This window comes from Thalassophryne amazonica, chromosome 9 (assembly GCF_902500255.1).
Source record: "Thalassophryne amazonica chromosome 9, fThaAma1.1, whole genome shotgun sequence".
NCBI lineage: Eukaryota > Metazoa > Chordata > Actinopteri > Batrachoidiformes > Batrachoididae > Thalassophryne > Thalassophryne amazonica.
Genome location: NC_047111.1, coordinates 89,173,250 through 89,197,856, shown reverse-complemented (window position 1 = coordinate 89,197,856; position 24,607 = coordinate 89,173,250). Strand labels below are relative to the sequence as shown.

Sequence of the window (24,607 nt, the reverse complement as noted above, 5' to 3'; positions counted from 1 at the left end):
GAGCACCCGGAGGAAACCCACACAAACACGAATCATTGAAGCTGAAATTTGGTGTACTTGTCCTTGAGGACACCAAAGTTTGAGGTGTTCTGATCCGATTTCAAATATAGCTGCCATATTGAAAATGCCACCTAGACCTGTTGGTCAGCAGTTTTTAAAAGATATTGAGCTGAAATTTAGTACAAGGGTAGTTAGGCGGTAACTCCAGAACATAGCCAATGGGTTTTTAATTTTTTTTTTTTTTTTTTTTTTTTTTTTTTTTTTTTTAACCTTGATATGACCTTTGAAGTTTGGCCATGCCCGCTTTTCTAGTTGAAATTGTCCAGGTGAGCTACAGTGCTTATTCAACATGCTTTAAGTGCAAAATGTCAACTCGGCAAGTTGCTTGTTTAATTTACTATTATTAATTGACAATAGATTGGAAACTTAACACTGTCTGTACGTGTGCATGCAGCAATGACTTGCAGTGTGGTTGATGGCTGGTGAGGCACAGACTTCATTACAATCAGATTTACAAACATATGAACCCCACAGAGGAGCTTATTCACTGTTTGACAGCAGTTAACTGGTTATGTGTAAAATCTCATATCAGCATTGTTTACACATACAAACTGTAGCACACAAAAAAGTACATTTAATTTAAAAAGTTATTATGGTCTTACCTTTACTTATAAATGAAGTCCACATGTGCCGCTCCTTCTGAACAAAAGCATCGACAGTGGTGGGCACAGCTAACCAAAGAGTTAGCTTCGATAACTATTAATCCTCTAACTGAAAAGTTAACTTTTATGAAGCTAAACCGATAAATCCCTTAAAAATTTTGCAAAAGTTACAGATAAAATCTAAACAGACTACTTTCAGTATTCACTTCAGTACACTGGCAGCTACTGACACAACGAGTTAGCACTTCAGTCTCAGATCAGCTTTCTCTCAGCACAAGAGACCTGGTAACCAGAGAGAAAGGAAAGAATAAAAAAAGATAAGATATTCACACCACACAGACCTGTTGGCATATCACTGAAGTCATGCACAGGCAGACAGTTTTGACTTATGGTTTTAATTTTAAACAGTTATTGAAATTTCCGTCTGTCGTTTTACAAAGTGAAAATATAAGCTATATGTTTTATTTTTAAAGTATGCATTAATTTTGAAGGTTTTAGTGTTTAGACACACATGCCGCAATACATTATGGGAACATTAGTTTCCTGCTTTTCCTTGCTTGGTCGGTATACTGAAACGTGTGGTGGGTTTTAGAAATAAATCTGTATTTGTAAATGTCATTTTTTTCATTTGTAAAAAAAAGGCAATTTGAATACTGAGTATTTTATTTGCTAAGTGATTCATCACTTTTAGCAAATGTGTGGCAAATGCTCTTCACACTGCCATCTACCTGCCAGTAGATGGCAGTGTTCATGGCAAAAATAGACAAAGAAGAATAGCATTTGCCACACATTCGCTAAAAGTGATAGTTTCACGTTGTAAAACGACAGACATGACATTAATTTCAATAACTTGTCCAGTATTAGTTTGTTTAAAATTATAACCATAAGTCAAAACTGTCTGCCTGTGCATGACTCCAGTGACATGCCGGCAGGTCTGTATGGTGTGAAGATAAACTAGCTTTTTTTCCCCTGCCTCTTCCTTTCTCTCTGGTAGTCAGCTCTCTTCTGCCTGCAGAGGAAAGAGCTCTACCATTCATGGCTGCCTCTCTGCTACAAAACATGTAATAGGTAGGCACTAAAATCTATGATTGCAGACTTTAGTTGTTTTTAACTGTTGAGCTTTATTCACTATGCCAAAAATATGTTAGCGGTCTAAAAGTTACCGCAACTAAATTTATTGGAAGCTAATTGGTCTGCTGATGATTTTCAAAGTTATTTGGAAAGCTAATCCACTAGTGAAAACCTTATCTTCGATAATTAGTGGTTAGCAATTAGTGGAACTGTGCCAAACACTGAGCATCGATGACTTGTAAGTGTTCCTTATCTTCCATCAGTTTTAAAAGTCTCTCTGTCTCAGTGGACATCACTGCCAGGCAAGAAAGTCTTCTGTTCTGGCTTTGAATGTGAGTGGTCAGCCGCTTGTATTTGAGAAAATTTCTTCAGGTCGCAATATCCCATCTGAGGCCAGACAGTCACAAGTTGAAAAAAGATGGCAGCAGTTTTCTTGCTGGACGTCCACACATGCCAGACTTTGTGTGTCGCACTGTTTGAAAAGAGCAGGTCTTCTGTCCCACAGCACTTCCTTTAACTACTACCTCTTGCTTCGATTGAAAGTCCAGTTTAGAAAATTTTCATTTTGGATATGTAAAACTCCATTATAAAGTAAAATAATTGTACCGTGGCACTTGCTAACTGTAGGCCCAGTCTCAGTTCTCTTTTGTAGCCCTTGCCCTTACCCCTATGCCTACCCCTTTAAAACAAGGGGTAAGGCGAAGGGGTATGCCTCTAGCCCTATGAATTGAGACTCCCCTCCCTCCACCTTACGGGGGGAAAAAAACTGCCCGTCTCAAACTGCTGTCTTCACTGTTTGTCAACATGGCAACTGAAGCGCAACTTGTTGCAGTAGCCTGTTTGCTCTTTATTTTCTCACCTTTCTGCGTAAAAGCAAAGAAATAGAAGTCGCAGATTTCTTCGACGCATCACAATCATGTCAGAGAATTTTGTGGTATTAATTAATTTAATTAGTAATTTATAATATTTAATTAGTAATTGTTGATAATAATAATAATAATTCATCAATAATAATAATTGATTAATCATTAATTGAGTTGGTAATTTATTAATTGGTAATTAAAATAAACACTTGAAATATATCAGTCTGTGTGGAATGAATGTATACATTATACAAGTTTCACTTTTTGAATGGAATTACTGAAATAAATCAACTTTTTCATGATATTCTAATTATATGACCAGCACCTGTATGTATCTTATGGGCTGCATCTAGTTCTGTTAACCGTATTTCTTTTTCAAATTCTCCCATTTTTTTTTTTTTTTTGCATCCAGCACTATTTTCTTGACAAATAATAAGTCTATTAGGACGTCAGGTTATGTGTTACACATACATGTGTGTGTATATATTTTCCAACTTACTCCCATTGGTGAAACGTCTCCTCATTTTCTGTCTGAAAGCTTATTAGGAGACGAGTGTGCTCAGGGCTCCCTGTTTGTTTACAAAATACACACATTACAGACCTTGAAATCCAACAGCAGGGATTGCTATTATCCAAAAATTTATGAACATACAAATTAATGTGCTTATCTTTTATCATGATTTTCTCCATTGTGAAATATAAGTGTCTTATCGTAGCGTTCGTGTGTATATGCATTATACCGTCTCAGCACACGAGCAAAGTTACAATATTCTTCAGAACGACAATATACACAACATGCATCCGTGGATCACTAGTGCCCCCTAACATGAGGCAGGAGAACTGCGTGCCTCACCTGGTGCCTTTTTGCAGCCATTTTGTGATCGTTCAGCGCACAAAACATGTTACACAAACATACAGCTGTTGACAAAAAACACTATACATTAAGTACATCAGCTTAACTATGGAATTTAATTTCATACAGCCAAAGTGTTTGACCATTTTAATAGCGACATACAAAGAGACAGTGAGACAGACGTCACTGCACAGCATGCCAAGGTGAGGCACAGCTGACTGCTGTCTCACTGCACGTCTCTTCTCAGTAATTGAAATGTGCGATTCAGCAATTATGAATAAAAATAAAATAAAACTGGTGAAGTTAAAAGGAAAATAACTTTATAGTACAAATCACTGGCTAAATATAACCATTTAATTTATTTTTTCAGTTTACATTTTTTCTTTCTGTGATGACCTGCACAGACCTGCTGTTGTCTAGTGGTTCTGAATGAAGAAAGTAATTTAAGCTGTACCAGAGACTAAACTAACTATAAAGGTTATGGGAGTAAATGCTCTTGATGCTTTAAAAAAAAAAACACCTCCACTTTCCCTCTATGAAACCAGGGTGCTTCACCCCAGCCAATAACTACAGGTTACTCTTAGTCGTAGTTACACAATTGTTACATCGCAAAAGAACTGCATTTGGGAACGGACCCTGACAACCCGATTCAGATCTGCACTTTATGGTTTATTGGTCGACTCCAGAGATATTTTGACAGCTTTCACAGGGGACGAAAACTGAACTAAAAGCACTACTTTGTTGAAAACTGCATCATTGTGGTGAGGCCTGACTGCAGACTAAACATCTTTTGTCTTCCTAGACTGGACAGTGAAATGCCAGAAGGGGTGCAAATCAGTAATAGCACGTTGCTCTTCCTGCGTCCCCTCCAGCGGAATGACTCTGGGGTTTATAGGTGTGAGGTCGCCAATGACATCAACCTCCGCAGTCGGGATGTTCGCATTCTAATACAAGGTGAGCAGTGTGTCCACACTGGTGTCCTGTTGTCTTATCTCGGGAAGCTCTGAGCACACACATCATTGTTGGGACTGGCAATGTCATGTTTGAGTTTGAAGGACAGTGTCACATTCGTGCACTCTGTACATGTCACCAAGGGTTTGATTATTTTAAACCCCCTGTATTTTCCTCTTAATTATAGCTCGATTAGTGAAAATTGACATCAGATGCTTATAAGTTGAAGCCGTGAATGAAATCTCTCCAAATGTTTGACCACAATGCATTGCTTCTGCTGTGTTTTCTCTCTTTGGCATGCAAGTATGTTCCATCTCTGCTGTTTGCTGTGACTGTGATGCTGTGATTTTTATTTATATATTCTTGAATCGAATTCTGATCATACTAGTATTCCCCCACCCACCCCGGCACCTCTCACGTTTTTTTTGCTGTCTTTCATTTCTGCACGTCAAGCAGTTAGAAGCAAAAGCCAGCATCCTCACTGTGAGATGATGTCCCAGATTCATGAAACATTAACTACTTCTTTTCAAGTCCTATGTATTATTTATTATCCATACTTGGTTTTCCTTTGAGAGGACCTGTAATGCTTTGTGAAAGTATGCATGTGTCCGTGCCCTTGGTTGTGTGCTGTCGGTATACACAAATGGTTATGCATGGCCTCTTGTTTGGAATCATGCACTTCATATTTTATATCTATGGCTCATGTTAATCTGTGTCTGGATGAATGTTACTGCAGAGGTAATGGCAGAGCATTTTTAATGTCTTATTAAAGCTTTTAGAGGCAGTCATTCCTTTCACTCTCTCTAACAGTTTACACTTTTTTGTTGGCATCATACCTGACCCTGTTTGGGTTTTATTTGTGACAAATCACCATGTTATAATGTACATGTGGAAAAATACATATCAAAGATAATTTTTTTTTTGTTAGAAAGTTGCTCGTACTCGGTACAGTATAGTTGTGCTTTAAGACATTGTAGTGACAGACCAGATGTTTTGCATTTTCTTCTAACAAGAGATTAATTCACAATTTGTATTCAGGACATAATGCTGAATTAACATTTAACCATTTCATAAATTGTCTGACTTCCCACAGTGCCATCTGAACATGTGTATAGCCTCAGTCCCACTGAATAATAAGCCAGGAATCATGAGCCATGCATGGGTGTGTCAGCAATTTGAAGAATGATCCACGTTTTAAGCCGTCACATATCCGCTACTAAGGCACCTCTCTGTACCTCGCATGTGCCAGGTATCAGCCTCTAGTGAGCAGCAACGACCTGTCATTTGAGCCCTGTCCAGCCTCGCATGGCTTGTGTCTCCGGATATGATTCACGTCATGCCACATGATCCATGTAGCGCCATGATGACTTGACATTGGTGCACGTTTAGGCATGGGTTTGGTTTAAAAGGGACCACACTTGGTCCCTTTAAGTGTGGGTTTTCAATTCACAGCATCCATTCAAGATGTTGTCACTTCGGCAGGTGTGCGCCGTGCGTCAGGCTGCTGTCCACCTGTGTTCCAGAGTCATTAAATGAACCAGACCAGCTAGAACCAAACCACGGGTTCCTGGACAGCCACCTTTGTGCTTCCTGTCACTGGCTTTATTTCTTTTGACACTGTGATCCCACTATTAACTTTGTGTCCGTCCATTTATATCTGCAAAATCGCTCTTTTGTGTGCGTTGCCGTTTTGCATTCCTGGACAGCCGCCTCTGTGCTCCTTCTGGCTTCTCGCTGGCTTTATTTCTTCTGCGGCTTTAATCAGTCATTTTCGCACTGTGATCCAACTGTTAAATTTGTTTGTCCATTTGTCTGCAGAATCACTCCTTTGTGAGCTGGAGTTCTGCCTAAATGCTTGTTTTGAGCTCAAGTCATTGTGTTAGTGCCCACACACAGCAGAGCTCCTGATCCATTAACAAGATATTAAATCTATCATTGACATACTTTTACAGTTGATTATATAGAATGAATGAACATGCAACTGTTTTACCAAGCTATTTAAATAAAAACATTATAAATAATTACCTTTTTAACTGCTTCAAATCCATTCTCCATTTAATGGAGCAGGAGAGAGGGAGCAAAAAAGCAGTTGGAATTGTGTGCACAAGAGGGCTGAGCCGCTCCAAAAATAGTCTCTCCCGGTTCTCGTAGCTGGTAGGCACTTGGATATTGGGCTTTTACAGCCTCGTCCTCATCACAAACATGCCTCTATAATCCTCATTAGTCCTTGTAGTACCTCAAACACAAACTGCCCCACGCTGTTGTTGTTAAATTTTGAACATCTTGAAATTGGCGCCACGCTCAGATGAGCCTCGTTAACTGTGGATACTGCCTCTCAGAGTTGAATGAATCCTCTCGTAGCAAAAAAACATGCTGCATGGCTCATTCATCCTTCATTATTTGGTGGGACCAGGTCATAATCTGACCACAAATTGGGTAAACTGAATTTGGTAGTCTAATATCAATGAGGCTCAAAATGAGAATTATTTAAATTGAAACAATTTAAATTTCAACAGTCAAGGAATTTGATTAATAGGGTTGTGACATGTATCTAGTTTTCCACCCTGGACTAATTGTAAAATACTCAAGGTGAAATTACACCAAAGAGACTTTTTTGTTTTGTTTTTATTTTTTGATGAAGGGCCTTTTGTTGTCGTACATATAACGGAATTTGTTCCCTGCATTTAGCCCATCCTAGTTAGTTAGACACAATCCAACCACTAGGAGCAGTGGGTAGCCAGAGTCCGGCACACGTGGACCAACTCCAGCTGTACAGACGCTGCCCTGGTCAAGGGCAGAGAAAGGAGCAGACCCTAAATAAGCATGTTTTGTAATACTTTTATTTTGAGTGCTTGGACGAAGCCCACGCAGACACAGGGGGAACATGCAAACTTCACACAGAAAAGTTGTGACGCAATCCCACAACCTTCTTGCTGTAAGGCGTCAGTGCTAACCACTAAAACCCCTATAAACAGGGACAGGATCTGTCCAGTGGCCCTTGTGTGGTCATGAATGTGCATTAAATGCCACATGACTCCAGAGAGGCACTCAGCTGCAGCCAGGATCTTACAAGGCTCAAGCAGAATCCTCCCCCAAACAGCAATCACAATAGTCGCCATGAAGTATGAGACGGTGCCTGATTTCGGCAGAAGAGTCACAGAGCCCTGAAGATGCACAAATACCACACGGGCCACGTAAAAACACCTCACAGACCACCCCATTACTGCCCGATGAGGGGCAATGACTGCTGCGTTTTTGTTGCGGCAACAGCAGGTCGTTGACTGACACGTGACCGGAGTGATGCGAGTTTAGATATGAACTCAGAAAAAAACAAAAAGATCTATCGTTTCAATATCGCAGCCAATGGGCACAAATGATCAGGGCTGTGCTGTGAATTTATTAATGAAGCTAATTATAAAATACAAAATGAGTTCCTTGTCAGCTGATGTCTGAAGTTCATAAAGTTTTATGCATGTAAAACCCTGAGCAGAGCTCAGGCAGAGAGCTTTGTCTTCTACTTTTCCTGCAGCTGATGGGTCATTCTGGGCTTCTGAAAACTCCCACGTCACTTCAGCCCTGCGTGTCCACACATGCAGCTTGACTATCACCGAAAGCACACATCACGTCCAACAAATCTGCGCCCCAATTACTTACGATGACTACCTTTAGCAATAACTAAAAACCTGTCACCATGGAAGACGAAACAAGCTAAATATTAAATTAATCCTTTTTCCCCTTTTCGCTATGTTCAGTTTGGACATTTGGATTATGAGTGCATGTCTCTTTTTCTTTTTTCTCCAGTGCCATGTGCCTGACAGCACCTGCATGAAAGCACCTCACATGGAACATCTTTTAATAGAAAAGTAGGCACATTAAATTCATTGTGGACTCACCACAGGTTTGTCCTTATAAAATCAATTGTATAAGCCTGAGTTTGACTCAGAGGTCAGTGTGGAGCTCCAGAGCAATAAGAGGAGTTCAAAGTGAGAACAGGACAACAGTCATGTGAAATTTTCAGTCCCTGCAATGTTTTTACATGTTTCAAAAATATGGGTCCGTTCACTTTAAAAAGTCCAATGAAGGGTATTAATTGTCCAATGATGTAATTTCTTTGCAGATTTAGTGAACGCTGCCTGTGAATGACAGAGAAAAATTTGCACGCAGATACATAAGATATATCCAAACTGACGAGCATGAAAAACTATTTAATATTTAGCTTGTTTTTTCTCGCTTGCTCTCGCTGTCAAAGTGGCAGATCTGTCCATCATGAAATAGGAATATGACATCATCTGTGGTGCACAAACTCCATGTGAGAAACCAACATCCACAAGGGCCGTTGAAGTGGTTACGCAGGTGATTTTTGCATGTCGTCTGTGGATCGGGTGCATTTTAAGTCACATGACGGACTCACAACTGCCGCAGTCCTGTGTAAAGGCGGCCTAAGCCACCGTGTCCGCTATTAACCTGATTTTTACTTGCACCCAAATCCATAAGCTCCAGTCCATTCATGCTATTAGAAATGGTGCACTTTGTTTTGTCCACGTACTTTTTGATTTGCACTTCTTTAAGCTAAAAATAGTCTGTAAACCTGATAAAAGCTCATGCAAACATTCCATAAAGGAGTCAGCACTGTGCAGAGCAACTACCCCCCCCCCCCCCCCCCCCCAAAAGGCCATACATTCTCAGATTTGTTCAAAAATATGTGACTGGTAACAAAGGTTGAAAACTTGAGGTTAGCGCCTCTGATCTCTGATTGCTTTGACAGCAAATGCACATAAATTCAAATAAGCAAATAATTCTTACTTTAAATTTTTGTATCATTCCTCAGAATTCTAATAGAAAACCTCTTGATTTCATTCCATTATTTATATTTATAGGATGAGTATTCAAAAGCATTATACCAGAATTGGATCAGAATGACTATTTTCATATTTGTATCTTTTTTGTGATGTTTCTGTTTCTGCAAAGCACAGCGCACAAAGTGTGTCGTACACTGTAGGTTAGTTGATAGTACTTTTGTCAACAGCTTCCTTCTTAGAAAGTTCCTGATGTAGTTGTCATTGACACTTTCTGCTTTTGTCTGTTCATCTCCCATCCATCTTATCTTCCTCTCCACTCCATCTTGCTTTTCTTCCTTCCATTAGATCCTCCCACTATGCCCTCAACCATTACCACTCCTGTCTTAACTGGTTCGGTGTCCTACACCTTAATGGATGATAAGCATCGTGTCTTCAGCTCCCCCACACTTGAAGCTCTTCCTGAAAGTAATCTTGGTTCCATTGTGGGAGGGGCTGTGGGTGGGGTTTTGTTCCTGTTATTGCTGCTGTCTCTGGTTGGGGTGTATTACCTACGTAAACACCAGACCTTCCCCGGTAACTACTACACCAAGCAGTACCTAGGTCCCACCGACTTTCAGAAAGCCTCCACCCAGTACGAGCTCCATGCCACGAAGGCTGGCAGCACTCCGTACACTCAGGACTATGACAGAGAGGAGTGGGGTGACCGTGAGCTCAAACACGAGCGTGGCCGACGGCAACACAACTTTAATGGAGAGGAATATCCTGTTAATGGTTATACTCGGGCAATGAGGGAGGGCGGTCACTACAGTCAGCAGCAGAACAATCACCATCAGCAGCCGCAGTGTTCCAGTCCACGGCAAGCCAGATGTTCCAGAAGTCCTCAAACAGCAAAGCTACAAGGAAGCACATCCCCCTACCTGAGAGAGGACTGCTACAACGGGAGGCCTGATGGTGACTACGTCTCTCATAAAGACGGCTCCGTCATCTCTCGTAGGGAGTGGTATGTTTGACGAGCCGTGTGATCTGATGATGAGGGAAAGTGAATTGGAGGGCGTCTTTAATGTTTGCACAGGCACATTTCTGCTAATCTTCATACTGTAGCTCCTTCAGTGGTCCTGGTTGACCAGTCTTATTTTCTTCCCCCTTTAGTGTACTTGTGGTGCACACTGTAGCCTACTTAACATAGCGATGTCACTAGTTTGTGTGTTGAGACTGCTGGTTTGTTACTGTTTGTCAGTCAGCCATCAGAAATTTCTAGTGATTCTCTGCCTAGTTACTGGTGCCATTTCCAGCAAGGCTCTCCAACCGTGTTCCATCGGAACACCTACGCCTATGTTTAATTTCACACTGCTCCACTACATGGATCATAAACTCAGTCAGGTGTGTTCAGCCAGTCACAAGCCAGCTGACTCCAGATGTAGCCAATCAGGTGCAGGCAATGCAGTGGCAGATGGAACATCTGCAAGAAAGTATTTGAAACTTTGTTTATATTGACAGATGTCAGACTTCTGAATATGAATCTAAGAAAATTTGAGATTTCCTCAAATCACATTGAGTTTTTTTTTTTTTTTTTTAGTGCAGATTTAAAAAAAGAAGTCCTTCTGTGAACATGTCTAATAGTAACTGCTCCTGATTCATGGTCAAAACAAGCTGTTACGCCTTTTACACTATGTCAAGACTATGTCCAAGTTGACAATTGGACCAAACATGTTCTGGCTGTGTCCTGTTTAAAATTATCACCTAAAAGTGACCAGCAGGAAGAAATGCATGAACAACGTACAGTCCACTGTAATCGGTAGAGTGAGTTTGTCGTACAACAAAGGCATGATATCTATATTTCCAACAAAGTTTTCTCAACCAGTGCAAGCTGAACTGGTTTGGATTCTTAGCAACCTAGATCTTTGGGAAGCTTTTTAACCAGTCTTGTTCAGTTGGTCACATACTGCACATACCTCATGTGTTCTACCAGATCATAATGGCTTTGTGTGAGAATTTGCACTCTGGCAAACCGGGCCTCTTGAAAATTCAAGTGCACATTGTACAAAGCAGGCTGCACTGTAGTATTTACTATACATTGCCCTCAGAGTATACTTTTTTGCAGTGGCATTGTTAAAGACTTTTGCCCCGACCTTGAATAAGCACTGAATTTTTTTGTTTTTGCTCCTCTAATCTGTAGAAACATGAGACTGAATTAAAGCGTGTTGCTCTTCATTAGTTCTTTAAATGGATTAATTGTTACTGAAACTGTAAAATGTTTTTGTCATGTTTGTATTTAGGCTGCTAGTCCCACAAAGAAAACATTTTTATGGTCATGAAATTGCTTGCTGAAATTCATCCTTTAAGTAGCTATGAGGAAAACGCTGTTTCTTCACAGCTTTTCCAGGTGAACATTCCTAACCTACATGTACAGCCACTCAAGATGCTCTTCATGGGCCAGAGAACTGTGAATAACTGAGAGTGCATTTAGCGGGTTGTTAGGTCTGAAATCGGCATGAAGGCTATTTATTTTTCTGATGTTGTCCGATTAACACAGACAATAATTCCAGTATTTATATTTAGACTGCATTAAAGAAACCTGACAGTTTCTTTCATGTATGATAGTGTTTTGATTACATGCCAACTTCAGTAGTATTGTCTTAGAATATTTGCTGCAAAATGCCAAATACTAGTTTAGTGTGTAGAAATGTGGTGATGACTGTCTCACATATCTAATACTGAGTAAGTAGCAATTATTAGCTTATGTTCATCACTAATACATCATTGTTGCAGGGCCTCATAGCCCAAAATGGGGAAAATGAAAAGATGCTTTAGGCCACTTTAATGTTGCAGTGACACTTTTCAAATGGGAATTAGTTCTTATTTTTATTGAGGGTCCTACACTAACTTTGGGGTAACGTGCACAGTGAATAGACATTGAGATTTGCAAATGTGCCATTGTAATATAAAAGTAAAAGTTACCGTGGTTCGTGTTGTTTCAGCTGTTTAATTGCTGTACAGTAGAATTTATTTCCCTACACAGATGGTGTTTTGGTGTGTGAAATATTTGGCACTTTATGTATTGTACAAGTTTGAAAGGCTGAAGCTTCCTATTTTGGTAACTGTCATAACTGGCTTTTTTTTTTTTATTCTAAAAGTGTCTAATGCACAGATGGGTATTACTGAGCAGTTACTTAATGTAGTTTTGTCTAATGGTTCCACAAAACTAGGATATTTAAATGATGAACAAATTCTAATAAATTGTTAGAATCATTTCTACAGAGACTTGGTATGTCAATGGTTCCACAAATCTACATTTAAAATGGGGAAACAATTAAAAGGACCTGGGAGGAGTAGGACAACAGACAGACATGATCTTGGTCCCCAGTGATGGACCTTTGGCAAAGGTGACCTTACATGGCCAATTCCAGAACCCACCTCCATATGTGTGCAAGTTGGCGTGAAAAACTTAAATTTTGACTTTTTTGAGGCAGTTCCAGAACTCTCCTCTATATGTGTGCCACGTTTGTTGGACATTGGAGTTAAAATCCATCATTTTGACCCCAGTGACTGATCTTTTGCCAAAACAAACCCTGTAGAGCAATTCTGGGGTCAGCCTAGTACATGCACACAGCAACTTTGTTCTACTTCTCTGAGGTGCCTGAGCCAATCTAAACCCCACACACAAATGAATATTTCTCAAATGTATTTATTTTTTGTTAAGCTGATGGGTCACATACTTGAAAGTAAGGTTTTTAGAGGGAGGTCTCTGTGCCAAAATCTGTTAAACTGCTAGTCTGTGTACATGTGCAGAAAGTCAACCCAATTTTTTTTCCTCCTTTTGCTTCTATGCATGAAGGAAATTCCACAAATCTGTTATTTTGGCTTGACCCCTCTGTTTCATGACATTATGTACTGTGACACTTTGTATCAATAGCGTTTTTGGGTTTTTTTTTGTGTGTGTATGTGTGTGTATTGAAACACAACTAGTGCCTTAGATGTTTAGGAAAGTGTTATTTATCAGTGTGTGAACCTGTTGATTGGATATATATAATTTAACTGCATTCTTATTAGTACTCTGCTTGTGTACAACTTTTCTGCCCTTGACAGTCAATAACACAAGACATTTGTAAACTGAAGACACAGTAAAACACACACAAACTTGAATTTTATTTTTTCTTTCTCTGTTTATTGGTTTGGGTTTCTCGTAAAACAAGAGCACAGTTGTTGAAACGAGTGAAAACGTATTGTCACGACATGAACAGTGTTTATTTTGTGTATATACAGAAGAACTGTGTGTTTCTCAAAGAGGAGGGGGAGGGAAATATGTGATGGTAACAGTGGAATATTTTTGTGAATCTTTGAGATACTTTAGTTGAATAAAGCACCTTAGCACCTGTGAGTTATTTTCTCTGAAGCTTTTTATGCCTGCCATTACTCACACTGCCGTCTCCTTTGTGCGTCTATAAATGACATCATCTGGATTCACTAAGGCATGATGCTGCATAAGCCCCCCCCCATCCCAAGGTGGGTGGGGGGGGAAATCCATTACGCACGTGAGGTGCTCTTCATGCTGTACTTCAAAATGTATGTTGCCCAGTTTGACTTTTTTTAAAGCTGGGAATTCTTTACAATTTGGCTTTTGTAGTTCAAAGTTAAGCTGTTCATCTCTGCCCCTGTGGTCACTGGTCCCAGTTTGCCAAGGTCCTTCCTCCCTTTGTTTTCCTCCTAACATCTACCCTCTGGTAAAATTAAAGGCAGAGTGTCTACGTCTGGCCCAAAGTCGCCTTTCTCCAGCCCATTGACTGTCCCCATGGCAACAAGCTCATCTGGTGCTCCTGATGGAGCCAGTCTTCTTCAAACTCCACCTGGGCACACAAACTGGGAGATGGCACTGAGGTGAAGTACACTGCTGTGAAAGACAAAGCAAGAGTGAGAGAATTGGTGTGTGTTACAGCACGCTGTACGGCTGTCTGAGGTTGTACCACAGCTGTGTGACCTTGACATTTTCTTTAATTCTTGGACTCCAGCTCCAAAAAGCGCACTTACCCAGAAAGCCTGTTTCAGCTGAGCTGTCGATTTCCGGAGATGTTCAAGGCAGGTTTCACGCTGACCTTGAACTAGTCTGTGCTCCTAAAAGTGTGAATTTCTGATGAGTTGACAATGCCAAGGCGTGCCACCGCACTGGTTACTACCTGTTGACCCTTGTTCTGTACCCTCCCTCCCCTGTGGGATTTGTCTTTGCTGTATTGTGACCCTTGACCTGACTGCTGAGGGTTTAAAGTGACGAGGGAGTACATGTTCCCATCACTTCCCTCATGTCCTGCCCTGTTATTGAGATATTTTAATTCATGATGCCACAGTCCTCCGTCACGCTGAGCATCTCTATTTTACAAGGATCACTGTGGATGTTGCAGACGTTCTTACATTCAAGCTCAGTCAGGCTGCCACCAACCACTACTCCAAAAACCTCCGATGTGGATTATACGAGCGAAGCGGCGCGAAGCTCACTCATGGTACAGGGCATCCTAAACGGGAAGTGACAACTTTCAAATCCACAGTAAAACAGGAAATGTTCAAATGTCAAACACTTCCTGGATTGACAGATGAGATCCTATGGAATCTCGCAGGAACTCAGTGGCAAGCTCATACTCAAACAGGAAGTACCAGTTTATCAGTCACAGTGAAACAGGATATGTTCAACTGTCAAACACTTCCTGGCATAGGTGGAGCTAGAGCGGAGGCCGGGGTTTCATTGGACTCTCCTGAAATCTGATTGGACACAGATTAACTGTCACGGCACCACACGTCTGGTTGAAAGAGCTGCATTTTCAAATCAGTGAGTCACATTGACTGCTAGGTTCCTCCTGTCCAGTAGTTAGTGCTGTGTACCACAAAAAATTCTAAGCCACCTTAGTAGAAGAAGAAAAATGTTTGCTCCAGATTTGAACTGAACACGTCGTTTGAACTATGCACTTATAATCACACCAAACTTATATTGGTGAGTAAACGACCGTATGTTATGGCAGAAATGAGGTCCAGGTTGTTAAAAGCAGCATTTCTCCTTTAATTTGGATTGCCTTATATACACGTTTAAGCTAACAGACAGCAGCCGTTTCATGCTCTGTTGGCTTATTAGTGCAGCAGATAACTAAAACAATCCTTCAAATGGTGATACAAGCATCAAATTCAGCACAAATACAGCTGGAGCAAAATTAATGGAGCAGCTTTAACTTTTGACCCCTGTACAAACTGAAACTGACCTTTGTCACCATTCTTGTTGCTTTTACCTCATAACTCCATAACATTCAGTCATAGATTGTCCAAACTCTACCTTTTTTATTTTTGGAATCTTTATGATCAGGCAAATAATGTGTAGTTTTCTATATGATTGGAGCATCTTTTAATTTTGACCAGGGGTGGGCAACTTGTTCCAGAAAGGGCCAAGAGGGTGCAGGTTTTCTTTGCAGCCACTGATTCCTGTGATTTCACTGATTAACTGATTCCATCTGCTCAAAGTGATATTAATCAGTGAAATCACCCCCCCAATTTAGAGCCCAGTGTAATTCTTCAATTGACCCCTACCTGGCTGCCTATTGAAAATTCAAGTGACCAATCAGTTTTTTTTAAGAGTTCATGTCTATGGATTATTTGTGCCAAATTTGATGTTTGTATCACCATTTGCAGGATTCCACTCTAAATATTCTCTTATCTGCTGCACTATATATGAGATGTAAGATGCTGCTCCTCAGTGTTTTTCATTTGTCCTCAAAAGTAATGGAACACTTGGTATTACACACATTTTGATTTGTTTATTCCATTTCAAATGCATTTTTTTTCTAAAATTATCTTCCTTAACTCAAACTGAAAGCAAATTTCTACAACTTGATATAAATTAATAAAAAATATAAAATCCAGCTTCCTAATGAAGTGGTGTAGAGGAGGATTTTCTTAAAAAGACCTGAAAGTTTAGCTACAATGTGACAAAGTACATTTGAGATGAAAGCCTAGATTTGATGTTTTGGTGAAAGAAACTTGTATTTCTTCATAATTGATGTAAATAAAGTCCAAGACATATTCAGTGACTTGAAAATGTTCATGTTTCCGTCCCCTGACTTGTCTAAAGAAAACTGGCAATAAAACTGATTATTATTTACAGGTTTTATCAGGTTTTAGAGATTTGCTTTCAGTGTGAGGAAGATAATTTTAGAAATTTTAATTATTGTATTTTAAATGGCATAAACAAATTAAAATGTGTGAAATTCCAAGTGTTCCAATACTTTTGGAGGGCACAGTATCCTAACTTTATGAGTGCAAAATGAGTCTGGTATTAATACTGTTTTGTTGAAGAATGTTTAATTTAACTGTTGCTGCACTTTGTGTCAAATCATAGTCATATCGTATATCATATTGATATGAAAATTCAATAAGGTATATCTTCTATTATACATTCCAAATCTAAGGTGGAACTTTACTAGTGTTTACTAAGGTACACCTAAATATCTTAAAAAAAAAAAAAAAAAAAAAAAAATAGTAGAGCCACTTAGGTGCCTGGTCTTGAGAACCAGGGATGGTAGGTTGAAAAGCTTTTTTGTCATGGGAGCTCTCTCTACTCACCTAAGCGGCTCAAGAATATGGACAGCATGTAATATATGTGACACTTACATGACAATTTATATTACAACATTGAGATATGATAATTTGGCCATATTGTGCAGCCCTACTGTCAACTAGCTGAAAACTTTGAATATTAATTTACATCTACATTAAAAAAAATTAAAGTGGCGGGGGTTAAGAGGGCTGTACTTGGGGGGGGGGGGGGGGTGTCAGCTGAAAAGCAAAAAAAAAAAAAAAAAAAAAGTGGAGAGAATGGGGGGGCAGAGGCCCTCCAGAAGCTGAAAGGCAAAATGAGAAAAATGCTTAAAAAGGTGGGGGAGGTGGGGGGGCGGAGCACGGTTTTTGCCAAGCTAATGCTCCCCTGAAGCATTTACTCTAAAGTCTGAAGAACCTAAATGACGTGAGATGCTGACGAGCTTCACTCGTTCATGTCCGCGACATATACATATTAGAAATTAAGATATAGAGAAATGTGGATTGTGTTCAGCAGTCTGATTTCCACTGAAGCAAGATATAAAAACTCTCTGTAATGCCTCTTAAATATGCTTGACAATCGATAGGTTTGTGTGGACATAAGCTATCTTGACACTTGAACGAGTTTCAGCTGTGCATGGGCACACAGTCTGCCATGTCAGACTGTAAACCACTGTAAACTGCGTGGCTGCGTGAAAGTGCGCAAAGAAAATTTTGACATGTTAAATCTCGGGCACGCATTAATTTTGTAAACTACACGTGGACACTGTGCAAACTATTCAGAAACACTGTTACTGCGAGTCTGTCGGCGCATCACAGTGCAGCTCATCTGAACAGTTAGGAGGAGATGGTAAACCTATAAGAAACATAATTTTGCAGATACTCATAAGGAAAGGAAATGCAACTGTTTTACCAAGCAGTTAAAATATAAATATTACAGTTACCTTTGAGATGACTCCAAATGCGTTCTCCACGTCATGAAGAGCACGAGAACAGCTGCAGCTTTAGAAAATTCCTGTGATTTTGGATTGATGAGGTGGTTTCATCAGCCACATTCTGAGAGCAACTGATTAATCCGCTATGAAATAATTTTTATATAACTCTGCATCCAGCGGAACAAAGCAGATCACAGTGGCATGACAAATTGTGTGGCACTGCATGGGTTAAATGCGTGCAAGTGTCAAGGTGCCTATAGACTTGTCAATGTGATGAATTGAGGTCAGGAGATTAGGATTTGCACCCTAATAAGGAAACATATTTTGGAAACCTGTGTTGTAGAATTGAATCATGGCAACGTCTTGAGCATGAGTTCCACATATGGAACGAATATTGCATTTTGATTGTTGCAAGATTTGAGTAAGCCTTGACAGATTAAATATATTAAGTTCTCATCAGTGCTGAGAAGTGGGAAATTTACATCAGGAGTACCCTTTGGAATATATTGTGCAACATTACTTCTTATATTTGTATAGTAGAGGGGAGAGTTGTGGATGTGTGTGTGTGGGGGGCTATATCTGATCTGTGATTAATGGTGGAAAATCTATACTTACACCATGGCTACCTCGTGGAGTATGTTTAGCTACATTTTCATACTAATAAAGTGAGGTTAGGTTGTTTTTTTTTTTGTTTTTTTTTTGGAGGGGGGATTTTGGTCATATTTCATCAATGCTTGACAGTGAAAACTTAATATGTATATCATGGCTACAAAAAAAGTGGAGAGAATGGGGGTAGAGGCCCTCCAGAAGCTGAAAGGCAAAAAGAGGAAAATGCTTAAAAATTTTGCTTCCAAAGCAAGCATTAAAAAGCTACAATTTCCATAACAATCGTTCAGTTTGTGATAAAAGCATATAATTTGGCGCACAAATTCTACAACCCCAATACCAATGAAGAGGGGATGTTGCGTGAAATGTAAATTTAAAAACAGAGTACAGTGATTTGCAAATCCTCTTAAACCTATATTCAATTGAATACACCACAAAGACAAGATATTTAATGTTCAAACTGATAGACTTTTTTTGTTTTTGTGCAAATATTTGCTCATTTTGAAATGGATGACTGCAACACATTTCAAAAAAGCTGGGACAGGAGCACAAAAGACTGGGAAAGTTGAGGAATGCTCAAAGAACACCTGTTTGGAACATTCCACAGGTGAACAGTTTAATTGGAAACAGGTGAGTGTCATGATTGGTTATAAAAGGAGCATCCCCAAAAGGCTCAACTGTTCACAAGCAAAGATAGGGTGAGGATCACCACTTTGTGAACAACTGCATGAAAAAGAATAGTCCAACAGTTTAAGAACAATGGTTCTCAACATTCAGTTGCAAGAAATGTAGGGATTCCATCATCTACAGTCCATAATGTAATCAGAAAATTCAGAGAATCTGGAGAACTTTCTACACGTAAGCGTCAACATTGAACCGAAAGCCAAGATTGAATGCCTGTGACCTTCCTGCATTAAAAACCAACATCATTGTGTAAAGGATTTTACCACGTGGGTCCAGGAACACTTCAGAAAACCATTGTCAGTTACAGTTCGTCATTACATCAGCAAGTTAAAACTCTACCATGCAAAGCGAAAGCCATAAATCAACATCCAGAAGTGCCGCCGCCTTCTTTGGGCCTGAGCTCATTTGAAATGGACAGACACAAAGTGGAAAAGTTTGCTGTGGTCTGATGAGTCCACATTTCAGATTGTTTTTGGAAATCATGGACGTGTCCTCCGGACAAAAGAGGGAAAAGACCATCCAGATTGTTACCAGCACTAAGTTCAAAAGCCAGCATCTGTGATGGTATGGGGGGTGTGTTAGTGCCCATGGCATGGGCAACATACAGATCTGTGATGGCACCATCAATGCTGAAAGGTACATCCATGTTTTGGAGCAACACATGCTGCTGTCCAAGCAACGTCTTTTTCAGGGACGTCCCTGCTTATTTCAGCAAGACAATGCCAAGCCACATTCCGCATGTTACAACAGCGTGGCTTCGTAGTAAAAGTGCGGTACTAGACTGGCCTGTCTGCAGTCCAGATCTGTTGCCCATTAAAAACGTGTGGCACATTATGAAGCACAAAATACAACGGAGACCCTGGACTGAACAACTGAAGTCATACATCAAGCAAGAATGGGGAAAAAATTCCACTACAAAGCTTCAACGAGTGTCCTCAGTTCCCAAACACTTAAGTGTTGTTAGAAGGAAAGGTGATCTAACACAGTGATAAACATACCACTGTCACAGCTTTTTTGAAATGTGTTGCAGGCATCCATTTCAAAATGAGCAAATATTTGCACAAAAACAAAGTTTCTCAGTTTGAACATGAAATATCTTGTCTTTGTGGTGTATTCAATTGAATATAGGGTGAAGAGGATTTGCAAATAATTGTATTCTGTTTTTATTTACATTTTACACAATGTCCCAACTTTGTTGGAATTGGAGTTGTATATTAACTCATGTTTATTTTCAGATATGGAGACATCCTGGAGATGACCTCTGAGCTGCAGGCATCAATAAAGAATTACATAGGGGTCAAAATTTAAAAATGTTTCAATCATGTTGAAAACCACACAACCACATTGTCTGATCATAAAGATTCCAAAAAGGTATAGTTTGGACTATCTATGACTGAATGTTATTGGGTAAAAACAGCAAAAAATGGTGGTCAGTTTGTATAGGGGTCGAAAGTTAAAGTTACTCCAATTTGGGTAAAAAAAAAAAAAAAAAAAAAAAAAATGATGCATATTGTTGGTTGAGTTAATAGCATTTTAAAAAGGAATAGTTTGCACCGTCTGTCATGCTTAGTTATGTTATGGGGTGACATATGTGACATGTCCTAGAATCCAATGGAAGTCGACCTTTTTTGACCTTTACTTTGGAGACCAAGCAATATAGTCAAAGCTGTTTCATTTATTAATCTTATTTGTTAGTTTTGGGTCATTTTTTTTCTCCTTTCAATTTTGGTTATTTCACCTGTACTTAGCAGTGTAAACTAAATATTCATATCATATATGAACGAATATATGAAATATTCATATCATGGCTACAGCACGTAGAGTACATTTTGCAACAATATATTTTTTGGAGTACATAAGTTGCACTTGTTAAAAATGCCTCTTGGAGAAAACCCATATAGAAATGGTACAGAGTATAAGTCGCAGGACCTCCCAAAGTAGTTTAAAAAAATCTTTGTTGTCCTCTGGAAAATACAGTATATTTATATGCAGTATACTTGCAGAAAACATTTGGACAATATTGCAAATACAAACTGAAGATCCTTTGCTCCTCAAAGTTAAAGTAAATGCAAGAAACACTGCTTGGGTTTATTTGCATTTTCCATAACATCCCAGTGTTTTCTAATTTGGGGTTGCACATGCTTGATTTTCACCTTTTGCTGTGATGTTAAAGGAGGATTCTGGGATTTTTCAACCTAGGCTTTAACCTTTTAGATGTCCTAAATGTATATAAAAAATTATAGTTGTCTGCTTGCTTAACCTCCTACCCTCCAGTTGGCACTGATCCCCACTGAGTAATTACCATTTGACTACAGGTGAGAAGCACCGTCTGTAAGCCTCAGCCTCACGTATAGTGAGGTAAACATTTTGGCTTTCACACCGGATGTGTTGTAGAAGTGTCGCAAATCGGTCAAAAAAGCATTATTTTCAATGAGACGCTTTGCGTTTTTGACGCAACGCCAAAAACCAAGCTAAAGCGACGCTTCAACGGGAACGCGCGTTGCCACTTGTCGGCAAGCTGCCACGGTCAAAGTTCAACCCAGTCGAGCTTTCACTGCTGTGCGCTGTGATGGAGCTTTGCGCTGTCCAGTAGAAACGAGGCATCAGACCAAAACACGGAAGACTATAGTGCAGAAACCATAGATCTGTATATAATACTGTGTTATATACAGATCAGTGGTAGATACATGTCACAGAACTGCTCCTTTATACACGGCAGTTTTCTGAAGAAAATCCTTGCAAATGTTTTTTTTTTACCTCAAAATTAATTTCTGATTACTGTAAAAAAAAAAAAAAAAAAGTTTAGAACACTTGTAATTAAAATAGTAAAAAAAAATAAAAGATTCTTTAGAAACCTTCCTTCATTTGTAAATTAAAACCATAACTTACCTGTTATTTCAGAGTAGGTGATTTCTTGTTTCAAATAAGGAACCTTGGGCATTAATGTTAGACAAAATAGCATGGAAATGTGTAAATTTTTAAGTCTGCTAGATAATTCATATTGCATTTCAACTAGAAAACAGACACTAAATAAATAAATAAATAAATAGAACACCCCCCCCCCCCCCCAAAAAAAAAAAATATGTTATTTAAAGTTGAGCTTTTTGTGGTCTCAGAGGTAATTTAAAAAAAAAAAAAGCTGTAGCTTTATTTGGTCAAAATAAAAATAGACTGAACCATTTATAGAAGGCTTTCATGTGACGTAGCGGTCACGTGATTTTGCGCCCTGCGGCCATTGTGGATTACGACACGGTGGCCGCTGTGATACGCTATGTGCATTTGGCGAACAGTTGCAAAAGCTTCAACAATGGTCAACTTTTGTGCTGTCGTCAGTTGTTCAACAGATGATAAAAGTGAGGCAGGTCGCTCATTTTACAGGCTACCAGCAGTTATTGTGCATCAAGCAGTGGAGTGTTACGAGCTATCTAATACTGCGTTTACACATACGCAAGATGCGTTACGAATGTCATATTTGTGTCATTCTTGGCACATGTCTGACATTCTTAACGTGACTTAATGCATCCGAATAGGTTTCTTAATAGTGTGTGTTGGTGCGTGATTTTCATGGAGCATGTTTTTGGCTGTCAAAAAATCTTCCACAAATGTCTCGCACCACCCTCATTTCGCCTCATGTCATGGAGGTCGCAACTGAGCGTGTTGATCCGTCTTGATTAGTGTTGATCCTTAATAGAGCATTCTGCTCTGATGTGCACACAATTAAACCCTGCTGCACTGCATTCAGTTTCATTGCTGCAGTGTGCTTAAGAATGACAGAGACCCCAAGTCGGTGAAAAGTTTTGTTCCAATGCTCCTCAGCGTGCTCCTGCAGATGGTCCGCCTGCTGCATGTGCCTATGTGTGGGAAAACACGCGAGACGAGAGTCGCATGGAGCCAGCCACACATCTGCTCTTTCTGTCTCCTCTTCCTCTCTGCGCCACTCCATGGCACAGAGCCCAACTAAGCATGCAATCACAAAGATCTTCTGCTGTGGAGCAAACTGGAGTGATCTGAATTGTTCAGCAGCTGATGGATTAAGATGGGTGTGTGTGTGTGTGTGGAGACTATTCGCCTTATTCACAACGTGACAGAACTTAACGATGCGCTGTTACGTGTGATAGCGCGCAACAACGCAGAAACTTATTCTTGACTGTGCGTAATGGTTCCTGATAATTCTACAGCAACACGTGCCATTAATTGTAACGCGTGATAACAGGTTGCAGCAGTTCCTGAGGACACCTGACGCCTCTGCCCCGAATCATCACATTTGTGATCAGCGGCCAAGAATGTATACTTCGTGGCATTTGTGATGTGCCGTCGTTAAGTGTAAAAGCAGCATAAGCGACAGAGACCTGGGTCAGCAGATCTGAGGGAAGCTTTAATATGGCCAGACCCAAGCAGACCACCCGGAAGAACGCTCCAGCTACCGTCAGTGTGAAGAAGCCTCACCATTACAGGCCCGGCACTGTGGCGCTGAGAGAGATCCGCCGCTACCAGAAATTCACCAAGCTGGTAATCCGCAAGCTGCCCTTCCAGCGCCTGGTGAGAGAAATCGCTCAGGACTTCAAGACCGACTTCCGCTTTCAGAGCTCTGCTGTGATGCTCTACAGGAGGCCGGTGAGGCTGACATGGTCGGCAACTTCCTCCATGGTGTACAATGGTGAAGTGGAAAACACCAAAGAGTTCACTCTATCGCAGTGTGATACTGTTGGACAGTTTGTTGCATCACAACTAAATTCACTATCTGATATAAGATATGGATCCACTGAACCAACTGCTACACATCTATCATGATAAATAGCTTTATCTTGAGGGTTTAAAGCATCGTAATACCCATACATTCTCTCCACTTTTTTATCACGTGCCAGCCTCCTTGTAATCCAGAATGGAGATGGCACCTGTCCTGCAGCAAATCAGTCACATTATTGAAAACCCTCTACAAATTAAAGCGTTCACGCAGCTCAGCTATGCTAAAAGGCTAAGCTAACATTAGCTGAGCAAAACTTCAGCAGTGCAGTAACATTTTATTTTTAAATTATTCTCATCTCAGACATCTCATCTGCAGAGCTAAGCTCTGTTGGTCAAACCGAGTGTTTCTATATATACAAAAGTGAGGAATTTAGGATTGAGTTGGTCTGCTCCATAATCCCGGCTGCCTGCCTCGCTCTGCTCCGGAATGAGGCCTGAACAACGGCTGCTCTGTGCGGCTTTGCTCGCTGTCGCGGTTAGATCGATTCTCCCAAGTCATCGGTCCTCCCTCGGCTCGGTGTCACTCCGAAAAGTAGCTGAAAAAAGCTTCTCTCAGCAGGGTAATCGCAGACTCATTCTACTGCTGTTTTTAAGCTTTTTTGTGGTTCTACAGACGCAAATCCAAGATGGCGATTGCTGAGCCTTGGAGTTGTGGAAAAAAACCCAGAGTGTGATGTAACCGGACACATTAACTGCCGCGGATGACACTTGTACTTTTAACAAGGATGCTTTCTATGCTACTGTACGCTTGTGTTTCTGATTGCCCCGTGCTGTGAGAGATTAGTCTTTAAAATTCGGAAGTTCACATTTAATGATTGTGAACTTGCATGGTCAGTTTTATCTATATCTCAAGCACCTGGTGCTGGAAAAT

The 24,607-nt window shown here is 40.1% G+C and overlaps 1 protein-coding gene and 1 long non-coding RNA gene across 3 annotated transcripts in view; one reads left to right on the top strand and one right to left on the bottom strand.

Moving 5' to 3' along the window:
- The window catches only part of LOC117517626 (nectin-3-like protein), a 105,604-nt gene that overhangs the window by 42,169 nt on the left and 38,828 nt on the right, over positions 1-24,607 (top strand). The window contains exons 5-6 of one of the 2 annotated variants that reach the window (XM_034178722.1): positions 4,252-4,403; positions 9,545-13,695. In XM_034178722.1, the coding sequence (XP_034034613.1) occupies positions 4,252-4,403; positions 9,545-10,209 (817 nt within the window). In that variant the 3' untranslated portion in view covers positions 10,210-13,695. Of the gene's footprint in view, positions 1-4,251; positions 4,404-9,544; positions 13,696-24,607 lie in introns of those variants that run through there. The other variant, XM_034178723.1, reaches the window with a different exon arrangement.
- Positions 1,076-18,704, bottom strand: LOC117517627. Its single transcript, XR_004562773.1, has 3 exons — positions 18,695-18,704; positions 10,907-10,911; positions 1,076-1,208 (listed from the first exon to the last, which is right to left on the bottom strand). It is a non-coding gene; the product is annotated as an uncharacterized LOC117517627 (long non-coding RNA).